General features: G+C 42.5%; 1 protein-coding gene across 3 annotated transcripts in view; it reads left to right on the forward strand.

Annotated features, from left to right (window-relative positions):
* Positions 1-14,687, forward strand: part of dpy19l3 (dpy-19 like C-mannosyltransferase 3) — an 88,312-nt gene that overhangs the window by 49,278 nt on the left and 24,347 nt on the right. For all 3 annotated transcript variants that reach the window (XM_084927250.1, XM_084927243.1, XM_084927239.1), the window contains 3 exons: positions 3,083-3,194; positions 4,856-4,912; positions 5,244-5,326. In XM_084927250.1, the coding sequence (XP_084783376.1) occupies positions 3,083-3,194; positions 4,856-4,912; positions 5,244-5,326 (252 nt within the window). The remainder of the gene's footprint in view (positions 1-3,082; positions 3,195-4,855; positions 4,913-5,243; positions 5,327-14,687) is intronic.

Raw genomic sequence — 14,687 nt, forward strand, 5'->3', positions numbered from 1 at the left:
GACCCCCCTTCAGAATTTTAACGAAGACCTGGTGCAGACAAACTGCTAACGAAGCTCCATCTGCCATCGTTACACTTACCATAAATTATGTTTTTTTAAAAAGAATCATTAAAGTTTCTTATTTATGAGGTAAATAGTTTCAGTTGCTCATTTTAAGTTACTTTACTGCTGTTTTATCTTGTGTTTATGCTGTAAAGACGTCCAGAGCAGGCCACTGTCGGGAAGAGAATTGTCTCACGGCTGTGTGGCTCAGAAAGGTTATAACTTAGAACTTTTTATTTCATTTCGCCTTGTAAGTACACGATACTATTTCAGCGAGCAGTTTTTTTTCAAAAAGGATTTTTCACTGGCTTTCAACTCCTTCTTGTAGTTTTTAGTTTTCCACTGTGGCTCAAGTATACATTTATTTATGTGCCGGTGAGCGTAAGAAGGCTCGTTTGGTTTGTTTTTGCAGTCGGTGTGTGTCTCAGGCAACCATGTTGCAACCTTTCTCTGGAAAGACAGAGAGAAATGGTTCCAGAAATAAGATAAGATATAGGAGGCATACTGTTTACATGCGCGCTGGCTTTAAAAACCTTCTTCTTTGAGATACATTTGTTTACTGTATTTACTGTGCTCTTGTGCGATATTTGTACAAATGCTGTTTGTACATATGTTCAGAGTTGGATACTAAGAGCCTTCTTTGCTGCTTCTTCCTCTCCTGTTTTCTGGTGGCACACAGACGTGCAGTGGTCTGTTTCTCTGGTTAATATTATGGCACAATCCACTGGCAGGTTCCCACCGTGGAGCAGCAACACCTCTGAGGGTGTCTCTGCTTGCAGGTGCCAGACTCAGAGGCCCGACACCAGTGCTGGCACCTCGCTTTACCGCCGAATGGCATCGTCTGTCTTGTGGTCGACTTTCATATTCAGCCTCTTCTTCTTAATTTCCTGAATGTTTTGGCTTGCCTGGCTGGCAGCCTTTGCTGCTGTGACATGCTGGCCTTAGAGATATTTGCTCTTATAATAACTGTGACCACCAGATATCATTGGTTTGACCGGCATCGGCCTCTACACCGACTACTGCAGTTTTCAGTTTGGTGTCGGCTCTCGTTGGCATTTACAGTTTGTTCTTATTTAAGTCATTTTTTGGATGAACAAACATTTTTATTCAGTTTTTCTTTTATCGGTTTGTGTGTGTCTGTGTGTTTTAATCAGGTGAAATTATTAATATCAGGAGCTACAGTGGGTATATCATTAGTGATTCACGATGATGTTGTTCAGTCGGTTTCAATCGATTTCTAAAAGATGGATATTGTGTGCTAGCACAAAAGTTCATTTCCCAGCAGAATGCTTCTTGTACCTGGAACAAGTTTTATTCTCAGTAAAGACATTTGCCTTGAGTTTACTTTATTTGCACATAATCCACAAACTAGCATGCCTGACTTTTAATCATATATAAAATGCAAATGTAGGTTAATGATGAAGTCAAACAGATGGTTTTTGCTACGTTTTCATTTGAAGTTGAGATCAAACATGATATGACTCACTTTGGCTTTTACTTATAGCACCTATAATGTGAGCATATGGTGCTCCTAAAGGCCCCGTGTGGGGTTTATCACGACCATTTATTTACTCATTAATATCTTCTGTAGGAAGGTAAAATACCTGATCGTCTGCAGTCTCTGCACAGCTGTTTCTGTCCTGTTAGCAAACATGTTTGGATAGTTCTGTCTACTCATTAATGGTTAATTTCACATGCATGGAAAATTCCTTTTGTCACCTATTTTTATCTCCTTGCTTTAAAGTTTTGGTTCTATAAAAAACAACAACGCATTTTGCCGTATCAGTAGCTCTGCAGCGTCAGACAGTGTGAATAATACACCCTGTGGCTTGAATTTCTTTCTCTCCCCATTTCGCATCTATAACCTCGAGCACAACAAGCCTCCCAGACCTGACTCCAGTCGTCTATTTGTAATTGTCAAGTGGTTTTCATCGCCACCATCATTAGTAAATTTTCCAGCCTGAACACGTTTCAGGCTGCAAACACACGCTGACATGTACAATTTATCACTTGGAAAGTATAATTGTGTTTTAACTTTAGGCTCTTTGTGAGGAGTGTCAGGAAAACCATCGAGATCACCAGTGGAATTACTACTTCCTGTCCCTGTAGTAAAAGAAACCTGCAATTACTCTGTTAAAAAAGAAACTGGAGTTTTCTGGTATTTTGTTTATAGCAACTTGGCTATGAGGGTTTCGTAGGTTCACATAAGTAGCTTCATTTAAATAAGAGTCTGTCAGTAGCTGGGTTATTCTCTGTGTAGGGAAATGTTGATAATAATTGAATTGATGTGGTTAGCAGGATTCAGAAAAGCAGGTCTGTGCAGTACTTTTAACACTTATAGTTCACACAGTGCTTTGCTGTCACAGTTGGTAATTTAAAGTACTGATTAAATTCCCACAAAAGGAGCAAAAGAAAAAAAAGTCCTGAAAGCTTTTAGCACAGAGTCAGGTAGGGCAGAAAGTGACACGTTTGATTTCAGCACTTTCTCTAAAATGCTGATTAAGAGAGAAAAGCCAAAAGTGCAGAAAGCCATTTGTTTCTGTCAGACGGCTCCTTTGCATTAAAAAAGTATTGAGATTTATTTCAGTGAGGCTGCACTTCTTTATGCCTCCCCCCTTCCCTCCCCCCTCGCATGGCTCCATCTCCGCACCTGTCAACAATTTTTCAGCTCATTTCATTCTCCCCGTCTTCCGTCTTCTGCTCGCTGCTCTCTGTTTAATCTTTTTCTCATTTGTTTAGAACTCTTTGCTTTAGACTTCATGTGCTTTGGATCAGAACTTAAAAATAATGCAGTGTTTTTGGCACCAAATCAAACTCAACCACGGCGAAACCATTTCACTAACTCGTGCGCTAAACGGCAGACGAGTTGGTCGTCTTGTTTGAATTCTGTGTGTGTGCTGAGGGAACGTCCTCCAGTCCAAGCTGTATAATTTGTCTGTGTCATGGAGGCTGGGATCTGTTTTCTTTTTTCTCCTGAGAGGAAGACTGTTGAGACACGAGCGCTGCTTGATGTGGCTTCTCCTTCTCTCTTTCTGCCCAGAATGAAGTATATATGGACTGGCCACATGTGTGCGGTCGCAGCCTACGGTGTGTGCGGGACCGAGCTGTGGACTGTGCTTCTCAGCGCTCTCCGATGCAACACGAAACTTCTGGTACGAGCTCACATTTTCACTTCTGGCTCCAAATAGAGTGCTGCAGGGAGGATGGGTGGTAGCATCTTTCCACAGGCTTTTGGATTTTTGTAGAGAAATAGACTCTGTGGGAAAGGAATGTTTACGATAATCTCCAAAAATTACACTACTTTATGTCCTCCGAAGCATAAATACAGTCATCAAAGCTAGAATTCAAATATTAAAAAACCTAATCTGCAATTGCAGAACAAAATGTGCTTCACCATCCAGGCTAGTCAGGGTTGAGTAATCTCAGATCTTGTTCCATTTAGATGGGAGAAATTATTCATTTGTGAACTAAAGACAACATGAAATATAAAAAGGATAACTATATTTATCCCAAATGTTGGGAAATTCCAGCGTTACAGTGACTAAAACTGTAAATGCACTTTGCAATTAAATGGCCCGATTTTGCTTGCGCTGAGTTGAGGAAGAGGTGAATTTCTACCAATCAGATCGTGTTTATTCAAATGCTCCACTGTTGCCACTGACCAATTAAAACACATTATGCAAATATCCCATGGGAGCGAGGTATTTGCTTGTGCATGAGGAGATATTGTTTGTGGATACAGTTGCTAACAGGCTCTTCAGGCTCGTCTTGTGAGCGGCTGCCAAACATCCAGGATCTGACCAGCTCGTTCTTCCCAAATCGAACACATTCATTGCATTTACTGCACTGATCAGTAGCTTTTCTCTCGTCTGTGTCACATTGAGAGTGATGGCAGTCCCACGTTGATCCCACGGTGCCGTTTAGGTGTCGTTACCTGTAAATGTGACTTCCAATGGTTGCTGATGTGGCTCAGAGTCTGTTAGGTTAGCAACCAGTTAAACACATCTGTTTGATGTAGTAACTTTACATACACACTGCGTGGCTGACGACATGTTCTTGACCTGCTAGATGAAAGTGCACGTGCTCGGAGCGCTACGTTATATCGCGCTTCCACAGATGAGTAAAGAGCTGTTTTAGCTATTACCCAGTGCCAAAGGTCGTCTGTAACCACAGTGCTGTGCTGCTGGCCACTGGATAAGCACACTACAGCACAGCCAGTTCAAAGTCTCTTCATCAGAGTAGTTTCGAGCAAGCAGGGGAAAAAAGACGACGGACTAGATCGTTTCTGGCCGGTCGATTGGACTGAACAGCTTTCCAGTCACCGAGCGACTTCTAACCGTCGTTTAAGAGAAATTTGAAGTGTGTACTTTGTTCTTAAACATGTCTCTGAACGTACTGAGGTTTGATTCCCAGTTCTAGTAACACTGCACATTATGCCTGTCACCACCCTCCAGTGTGAGTGACATTGATCTCTTTTAAAGCTCACTGTGAGGCGCTCTTGAAAGATTTTTCTATCTTTTATGATTTCCTGTATTGATGTGACGGTGAACCATTATGCTGCTGAATCCACAGCCTGCTCTCTGAGCGGGTGACGGCATTGCCAGTGAGGCCACTAGGTGTCAGTGTGGTCACAACAGGACGGCAGCAGGAATCAGATAAACGATGGTCGGGAACAAAGCTGCTCTATCTGTCTGTTATCTCACTCCGTGCTCATTTTTGGTACATCTCTGTGTGACTCTTTACTTTCCTCTGCTTCTGATACAATTATTTTCCTTCATTTCATTAAAGTTGTTTTCTTTCTGTCATTTTGCAGTTGAGGCTTGTCAGATATGTCGTTCCTGTTGTGATGATCGGTTTCCTGTATTACAAGGTAGGCCATTTTCTTGGTGGTTTGTGCTCATACCTTTATTGGAGTTTTACTTCTGGAACCGCATGGAACGATATGAGGGAAAGAAAATGGGCTAAATGGAAGATACGGAGGAAAATGATGAAAAGCAATTGGAGCCTAACAGGATACTAAAACGATTGCTTCCCCTTTATTTATTTTACTGTTGGAGGAATCTAAATAGCTGTCGTATTCCCTGTTATGTTCAGTGAAGCAATAAGATGTTATCAAAGATATATCAGTGGGTTTGATACTCTGCTTATGGGCTTCATAAACCGAATTTTCCATCACTTGTCTTTGTCTTTTTTCCCTTTAGTTCTGGCCTAAGCTGATGGAGGAGTTATCAGAACTGAGGGAGTTTTATGATCCAGACACCGTGGAGCTCATGACCTGGATTAGGTAGGCGCATACACCCGCGTTCACAAATCCAGAGCACACATCATATTGAAGCAAATTTGATTCGCTTGTTCCTGCAGATCGAGTTTCACCGTGCCTCGTGTCCTTGATTAGTCCACGTGTGAGCGTGTCCGTGTGCGTGCATGCGTGTGTCTCAGCGCTTGTTTGTCAGAGAGTCTGTCTGATGAGTGATGAGAGCTGATGGATACCCATGAATAAGACATGGGAGTGCTGGAAAGGACCCAGCTGTTGGCAGAGCTCTAACCCACCTCAGGGTCTCTGTTGCTGGGCTTCCGATCAAGAGCATCACCCTGATGGGATCAGAGATGGAGCTGTGATTTGGAAATGCTCCGAACTGTCGCTGATGCTGCTGTGTGTTTGCACATCTGTGCGCGGCTGTCATTTTCTGGTCGTCAGGTTGGATGCACAGCGCTGGATTGGCCGCCCGTAGTGCATATCCTACATCTGTGCAACTATAACATCTGGCCAAAGACACAACTCTCAGCTCTCTGCTTAGTGCCTGTTAAATTTCCCATTTATGTTCCACTTACACCAGCACAGACAAGTTGGTTTAACTGGGATTGTTGGCAAGGTCAGTAGTTATCAGCTGGGTTTGCAGCTCTCTCGCAGACCTGAGGCTGAACACTGGTCAGACACTGCGCAGTGCTGCTGGACTCGTTAGGCATTCAAATTAAGAAGCGAGAGATAATGAAACATTACGGCTGAGTGTCAGGGATGCAGTAGTGGTGCAAACTGAAGCTGATCATGTGCTTCGTCATTAAGATTTTCATCCTTATCGCTGATATTGTAACATAACAAGAACGATATGCTAACTTATGTATTTTGAATCTTCGTTCTAGAATAAATGAGAAAAAGTGACTTATGGTTTTTCCAGAGGAGCTGCTAATACAAATATTATGACACCAAAGCGATTAACTTGGACTTTTTTTTGTAAAACTTGAGTGTTTTCTTTTGTTGCTCACATCAGGGCTGTGGGTGTTTGTAGGCATGCTGAAGGAAAACTGCAAGAACCACCTTTACAGCTGTTTTTAAGCCTTCGGTTTTCTGTAATTTTGCCTTCCTGTCGGCCATCGTGAGAGAGCGCAGGGCTTAGTCGGTGTTCCCACTTTACATTTTTGCATTTTACATTTTTTTTACAACACTTCCACACATCTGCTGCTCTAAGCAGTCCAATTAAAAGTGTTAATGTCTTTGAATTCTGTTCATTCTTTCATGTTATGTGCAGGTATATTGGTAGTCTCGTATGGATTCACAGTTGAGTTTGCACGATTTGCAGACTGTGTTCCTCCGTTTAAGTTAACAGCTTCTTTAAAGGTCGTTAATTTAGGATTAACCAGCTCTTGGTTAGCTATAGCTGATTTGTTGTTAGCTAGTCGATTTGGTTTGCTGAGAATACGAGTTACAGGACACATTAGCTCGTTGTCTGCACGATTGTGATCTCTTTTGGCAGGGAGAAGGGGAACTTGACACTTTTTGTGTTTTTACATTCCTACTGTCACCAGTGGCCACAAACTAGCCTCCAAAGAGTTTTTGGGTCACCCTGATAGTAGCCCTGCTCCTCCATATCGAAACGCAAGACTCCTCGCTGAGGTGTTTCAGCTCTTCTAACTGGAAGGAGACCTCAAGGCAGCTCCATGACACACTACAGACACTTCAGCTGCTTAGGGAATGCCTCATAGAAGAGCTAGAGGCCTGGAAGTCTGGGAATCTCTGCTTGGGCTTCTGCCACTCATTGAGAGTAATAAAACATGGATGGAGATAATTAAATAGTTTCACATAAGACCAATAGTGTACATTTTATTGTCCTGCTTGGGCTACTACTGAAAATTTAAACACAAACTGTTTTTCTTTTGACTTCAACATGGAAATGCACACGATAAATCTGCTTTTAACTGTTTTGTTTTTCACAGGGGAACGGTCTCAGACCCCCTCACACAAAACTTGGATGCTGCAAAATCTTCTTTACAAGCTCTGTGAGGAAAAATGATAGTTTTTGTCCACTCAGATAATCCCCTTGCCATCCAAACACGCCAGCCTATCCTCAATACATTAAAACCAGTTTAGAATGAGTTAACATAGGTTTTCCCTGTAGCTCACTTATAGACTCTGTGAATGATAATTTAAGGCTTCTTATTTCCATCCTATCATCTTCAGCGCGATGACACCGAGTGGACCAGATGTGATTTCTAAGAAATGGACAATTTTGGTATAATCCTATTAAACACTTAGTGGAATGGCACAGGGAGAACGAGAGAGATATGGATAGTGAGACAGCAGAGGAGAGGTTTGGATTTTGAATGTATTTGTGTGTGTGACATGGGTTCCCTTCCCTCCAGAGCTAATCCCATTAGGCGGTGAGGATTAGGGGCTGCCTAGAGTTACCTTGGTTGGGGCTGAGAGCAGGGCGGAGTGCTAAGCTTCTTGCTGCGCTAATTACATTCCAGATGAAAGTGTTAAGATGGGGAAGGAGGTTCATGTTACGCTGTATTCTCTAGGTGACTGAGGCCGAGGCTATTTCGTTTTATATGCAAGAAGCAGATATTCAGACTGCGGCACAGTAAAGGGTAGGACGAGCGTATGTGCAGCGTATGGAGGAAAGTATATTTTGTGAACAGCTTGCGTGCGTGTGTAAGCTGTCGCAGATTCGTTGTGATGATTGTAGCTGCATTTGTTTGACTTTGGTTGGTCTAAAATGAAGAGTTTGTCAAAGGATACAAGGTCTGAGAAAGTCTTTATCTTTACAATCTCTCGACCCAGAATTAGGATTAGATTAGGGAAAGGATAAAGATGTTTGTTTGATAACGATGGATTCAGAGATGAGATTAGGATTATTAGATCAGAGATAAGAGGGCCCTCGTCAGAGCTAATGACGCATGCTTGAGGCCCTCATTAGTATAGAAGTGTGTGAGTTAAGACAGGCTGATGAGGAGATTATCATAATTCCCAAGACTCTCTTTCATGACCCGTGACTTTATGAGTTTGAAGAACTGAGGCGCAGCCATAATTCACAAGTTTGCACTTGATAACAGAGTTGGCTCCACAGCTCCGCTGTAGGCTGATACTGTGTTCTAAATGGGCAGTCGATAAATCAATAGCAGTGCCTGGATGTTCAACCGCCTCCAACTTTGAGTTATAGTTGAGAGTGAGCAGTTTTTAAAGTCACAAACATCACCTCCATCTAGCCGGTGTGCTCTCTCTCCGCTTCCTCCTGAATCCGGTGCAATTTTGCTTTTCTCAGATTTATGTTTCCACGCTGGTTTTTGCAAAAGCAGTACAGTGTCAGTCAAAGGAGGTTTCTGGAAAAAATGAAGGGAAAATTCGAGGTAGTTTTGCTGCTCTGCATGAAGTATTCAAGGCAGTGCAAATGTTAACGTGCAGCAGAGAGAGGAGCAGCGGAAAGCCAGACGTGTTTAATACAGCTGATTCTAGGCCCCTCAGTCCATTCTCACTGCTGTCACTACACCGTCGCTCCAACAGGGAACAAAGTTCACCTCGCATTTCACAGCACAGATGAGTCAGAAGTGGGATCTATTACATTTTGAATGAGGTTATTTGTTGGACTTGGATTTTGATGTCAGTGTCACGACTCTGATTTAGTGATTTCTATATTTTTGCGTCATACAATTTCCCCCGTCTTATTTTTCTCCTGACACACGCCGCTCACCGTGCATATTCCACCGCATAGAGAGGCCGAGTGATAATGCCAGTCTCCTGTGAATCAGCTTCTGGATTGTGGTGGATTGGTGTTTTGATCCCCAGCTACTCTGCATGCTGAAAACATCAAGGCCAAACGCTGAAGTTGCACCAGTAGCAGCTTTGCATTGCAGCTCTCTGTGTGTGTGTGTGTGTGTGCGCGTGTGAATGACTGAATAAGAAATGCATTTTAAAGAGCTGTGTAGAACAGCTAAGGTTAAAAGTGCAGACAAATTGCATTTTAACTTTTCTTCCGATCACACAGCAAATCATTGGTTTCCATATTTTACTTCCTGAATGTCCGCTCTCAGTACATCCAGAAATTTCCTCCTCGGCCTTTCTCTTTTCCTGGCAGCTCCGTCGTCATTATCCTGCTCACAGGACACAGGAGGAGCTCACTGCTCTTTCACATAAACCAATTCAATCTGGCCTCTCTTGCCTGGTCTCTGAGCTGTCCCTCTGATATACTCTCTGCTATTCCTGTCCATCCTTCTCGCTCCTGGCACAAATCTCACGAGCTTTAATTCAAACCATTTACCATTTAATATGCTTTTATTTTGAAAGCTACCTTGCTTTTCCCCCATCCCCCTCCAGCTCACCCCCACCCTTCGGGTGTAAGATATACAGGCTGTTTTCGAGAATTATGAAGGCTGCAGTGGAAATTATTAATGAGAGCTTTGACAGCAGTTTTGCTGCAAATTCAGGAGGCTCATCTAGCTACTCAGCATGGAGACCCATTCAGTGAAGGAAAACGACTCCACTGGAAAAGTCAGCATAAACCCTGATGTGTTTATACAGCAAGTCCACACGCTTAAACAGGAAAACACATTGTGTCTCAGTTTCTTCTTAAAGACCATTACAACCATTCCCAAAGTAACCAGTAAGCACGTTTTTATTTGATTTTATTTATTCATATTTGTACATGTGCAATATTAACATCAGTGTTTGCCATTTGATGCACTGTGCAGAGTTAGCTTAAAGCTAATTTACATCTAAAGTCCCTCAGCAGGTTGGATGTGAAAAATGTCACATAAAAGATTCACACATCCATAAAAAAAGAAAGATTACAAGTCTGAGTCTTTCAGCAAATATTTTAATAAAGCTGGTGAAAAAGCTGCAGTACCTAATGGTATCAGGCAGGACTTCAACTTCCATTGAGTTCAAGCTTTCGCAGAGAGTGCTGATCGCCCAAAAGCAGAATGACAAAACGCTACAGTACGGTCTTTAGTTGATGATATGCTCGTAGATTGTAAAGATTCTCATGGGCAAAAGCTAATAAAATGAAGCAGCAGTGGAGGAGCTGCCAGACCATTTAAAATCTTAAACACCAAACATATATTCATTAAAATGTTTCAAAACCCATGAAATGATGTCGTCCAGTGTTTTTAGTGACCATTTCCCCAGCTTGTTCTGGTCTGAGCTCTCTGTGAATGAGGTTGGTAACTCCCAACAATTGTTTCAGACAAGTCAAAAAATATTAAAGCATACATCACGTTATTTTTTCATGACCGAGTGTGAACAGGCATACATTTGATCCCAAATCTGTAAATGGTTGCAAAAGAAAATATTTTTCTTTCACTTTACCACCATTTATTCTTCAGTATAAGTGAAAATAGAAGCTTTTCTCTGCCTCAGAATTCCTCCAATTTTTTATTTAATTTTATTAAATCAACTTACATGTCTGAGCAGAGAGAGACGCATTCAGTGAGAACCAAACATACTGCATGTGAGGAATTTCTGCCTACTCAATACAACTGATGCAGCGGAGCGCTGATTCACACTGACGCGTCGGTTAATTAGCTCTGCCAATAAAAAACTGACACAACAAAACAAAAATGAAGTGATTATATTACAAAATAAAGTCAAACAGAAATGCATATACACACATACATGCACTGATCAGGCATAGAATCACTGACAGGTGGTGAATAACGCTGATTATCTCCTCATCATGGCACCTGTTAGTGGGTGGGTGAACATTTTGCCTGATGAATGCATCAGAACATGTCCACAACTTCAGCTCTTGTGGGGCGTTCCCAGTCTGCACTGGTCAGTATCAATCAAAGGTTGTCCAACGAGGGAACAGTGGTGAAGCAGCGACAGAGTCCTGGGTGGCCGAGGCTCGTTGATGCATGTGCGGAGCGAAAAGTGTCTCGTGAGGTCCGATCCACCACACGAGCTAATAAGGACCAATCAAGGTGCCCATGCTGACCCTCGTCTGCTGCCGAAATGTTACTTTGACACCTACCTAAGCACTGTTGCAAACCACGTACAACCTTTCATGAAAACGGTATTCCCCGATGGCTGTGGCCTCTTTCAGCAGGTTAAAGCATCCTGCCACAAAGCAGAAGTGGTTCAGGAATGGTTTGAAGAGCACAACAACGAGTTTGAGGCGTTGACATGGTCTCCATATTCCTCAGATATCGATCCAATTAATAATCTGTGGAACAAACAAGTCTGATCCATGTAGGCCCCCAACTTACAGGATCTGTTGCTAAAATTTGGTGGAGATGCCACAAAACACCTTTAAGAGTCTAGTGCAGTCCGCGCCTCGATGGGATGGGCAAAAGGGGATGAATACAATATTAATCAGGTGGGCATAATGCTGGGTCTGATCAGTGTACATGTCTTTGGATTGAGCTTGGTCACACTGGGATCACTGGTTCTGGGTGGGTTTTGCTTGTTATCCCTGTGTCATCATTGATTATCCCTGGGCACGAGGGTGTACCTCGTCCTCTGCCAGCTGGGATAGACTCCAGCCCTAAATGGGATAAATGGTTAAGAAAATGGATACATATACAGGGAGTGCAGAATTATTAGGCAAATGAGTATTTTGTCCACATCATCCTCTTCATGCATGTTGTCTTACTCCAAGCTGTATAGGCTCGAAAGCCTACTACCAATTAAGCATATTAGGTGATGTGCATCTCTGTAATGAGAAGGGGTGTGGTCTAATGACATCAACACCCTATATCAGGTGTGCATAATTATTAGGCAACGTCCTTTCCTTTGGCAAAATGGGTCAAAAGAAGGACTTGACAGGCTCAGAAAAGTCAAAAATAGTGAGATATCTTGCAGAGGGATGCAGCAGTCTCAAAATTGCAAAGCTTCTGAAGCGTGATCATCGAACAATCAAGCGTTTCATTCAAAATAGTCAACAGGGTCGCAAGAAGCGTGTGGAAAAACCAAGGCGCAAAATAACTGCCCATGAACTGAGAAAAGTCAAGCGTGCAGCTGCCAAGATGCCACTTGCCACCAGTTTGGCCATATTTCAGAGCTGCAACATCACTGGAGTGCCCAAAAGCACAAGGTGTGCAATACTCAGAGACATGGCCAAGGTAAGAAAGGCTGAAAGACGACCACCACTGAACAAGACACACAAGCTGAAACGTCAAGACTGGGCCAAGAAATATCTCAAGACTGATTTTTCTAAGGTTTTATGGACTGATGAAATGAGAGTGAGTCTTGATGGGCCAGATGGATGGGCCCGTGGCTGGATTGGTAAAGGGCAGAGAGCTCCAGTCCGACTCAGACGCCAGCAAGGTGGAGGTGGAGTACTGGTTTGGGCTGGTATCATCAAAGATGAGCTTGTGGGGCCTTTTCGGGTTGAGGATGGAGTCAAGCTCAACTCCCAGTCCTACTGCCAGTTTCTGGAAGACACCTTCTTCAAGCAGTGGTACAGGAAGAAGTCTGCATCCTTCAAGAAAAACATGATTTTCATGCAGGACAATGCTCCATCACACGCGTCCAAGTACTCCACAGCGTGGCTGGCAAGAAAGGGTATAAAAGAAGAAAAACTAATGACATGGCCTCCTTGTTCACCTGATCTGAACCCCATTGAGAACCTGTGGTCCATCATCAAATGTGAGATTTACAAGGAGGGAAAACAGTACACCTCTCTGAACAGTGTCTGGGAGGCTGTGGTTGCTGCTGCACGCAATGTTGATGGTGAACAGATCAAAACACTGACAGAATCCATGGATGGCAGGCTTTTGAGTGTCCTTGCAAAGAAAGGTGGCTATATTGGTCGCTGATTTGTTTTTGTTTTGTTTTTGAATGTCAGAAATGTATATTTGTGAATGTGGAGATGTTATATTGGTTTCACTGGTAAAAATAAATAATTGAAATGGGTATATATTTGTTTTTTGTTGAGTTGCCTAATAATTATGCACAGTAATAGTCACCTGCACACACAGATATCCCCCTAAAATAGCTAAAACTAAAAACAAACTAAAAACTACTTCCAAAAACATTCAGCTTTGATATTAATGAGTTTTTTGGGTTCATTGAGAACATGGTTGTTGTTCAATAATAAAATTATTCCTCAAAAATACAACTTGCCTAATAATTCTGCACTCCCTGTATGCACTGCAACAAGATGTTATTCATTGAAGTAGTTTTAATGTTGCTAAGATATCATCTCACTTAAACTCTGGTGGCATGTATCCATCTTTCAAGGTCTTGAGATATTTGTCCCTGAGATTTTTGCCCCGTTTAACACAAATGAGGTGAATGTGAGCACCGCAGAATAAATTCCAGTCTTAAGAAAACACTTCAGACAATTCAGCTTTGACATCTCTTTCTACAAGTGGTGGAGAATACAGACGAGATGAATAATAATGTGGAGTTTGAGCTACAGAATTTCCTCCTTTTACCCTCACTAAGAGCTGCAGTCTGAATGTAGACTGGCTAATTTGTTTTCATAGAGATGAGGATTATCGCAATAATCCAATGTCAGTCATTTTTATCTTCAGCATTTAGTTAAAACCTGTACAGTCTCACTTATGAACGAAGCATGTTGAAGATGGAGCTGCCAGGATGAAGGAAAAGGGGAAGGTTCATGGATGTGGTGAAGGTGGACATGCAGGGGGTTGATGTGACAGAGGAGGATGCTGGGAGATTGGGGGGTCTGCTGTGGCAACCCTTACAGGGGTCATCTGAAGAAGAGTTGCAATTGTTCATCCTGTCCAGACAAAAGCTAAGCTCCTAACTCTGACGTTCCCCAGATAATTCTTGTCCAGTCCTCGTGGGATTCTCTCTCCTTGTTTTGTGGATCTGTGTCATTGTGTTTGTCTAATTAAAACAAATTGCTTGATCCATGCTTAAGAAATATGTGCCACTACTCATTTGTATATCAGTCTTTCAGCAACAATGTGTGTTTCTGCTCTGTCGGTGTGACTGTATCTTCACTATTCTTTAAATACTCTGCTTCCTCTTACTCTCATTCCCGCTCTTGCTCCCTTAATTGTCTTCCTGTCATCCTCCTCCTTGTCGTGCTTTAAATTGTCTAAATTAGAAGCATTTGGCTTCATCCTTAAATGGGGAAAGTGGTGCCTGTGATCTGTGCTTGTGTATGTGTGCGTGTCTTCCTCTGCTTTCTAACTAATCCAGAGGCAGTTTAGAGACAGAGTCAGAGTGACATCCCTGATTGAACACTTCTCAATCAGAAGTGAGACCAGCAGAAAATCCGTGGCCATCCTGGCATTTATATAAAAACACTTCGAGTCACGTCCTGTCTCACTATCAGTCATCATCATCATCACTTCCACTCAGTAACCCTTTGTGTGCAGGCGGAGTGTTAGCTGCACTCTCTGCAGGTGGAACATAAGATTTATATAAAAGGCAAGAAAAATTTTAGGGGTGTTTTGGA

The sequence above is a fragment of the Perissodus microlepis genome, chromosome 1 (assembly GCF_051167445.1).
Source record: "Perissodus microlepis isolate ML-2025 ecotype Zambia chromosome 1, ASM5116744v1, whole genome shotgun sequence".
Lineage (NCBI taxonomy): Eukaryota > Metazoa > Chordata > Actinopteri > Cichliformes > Cichlidae > Perissodus > Perissodus microlepis.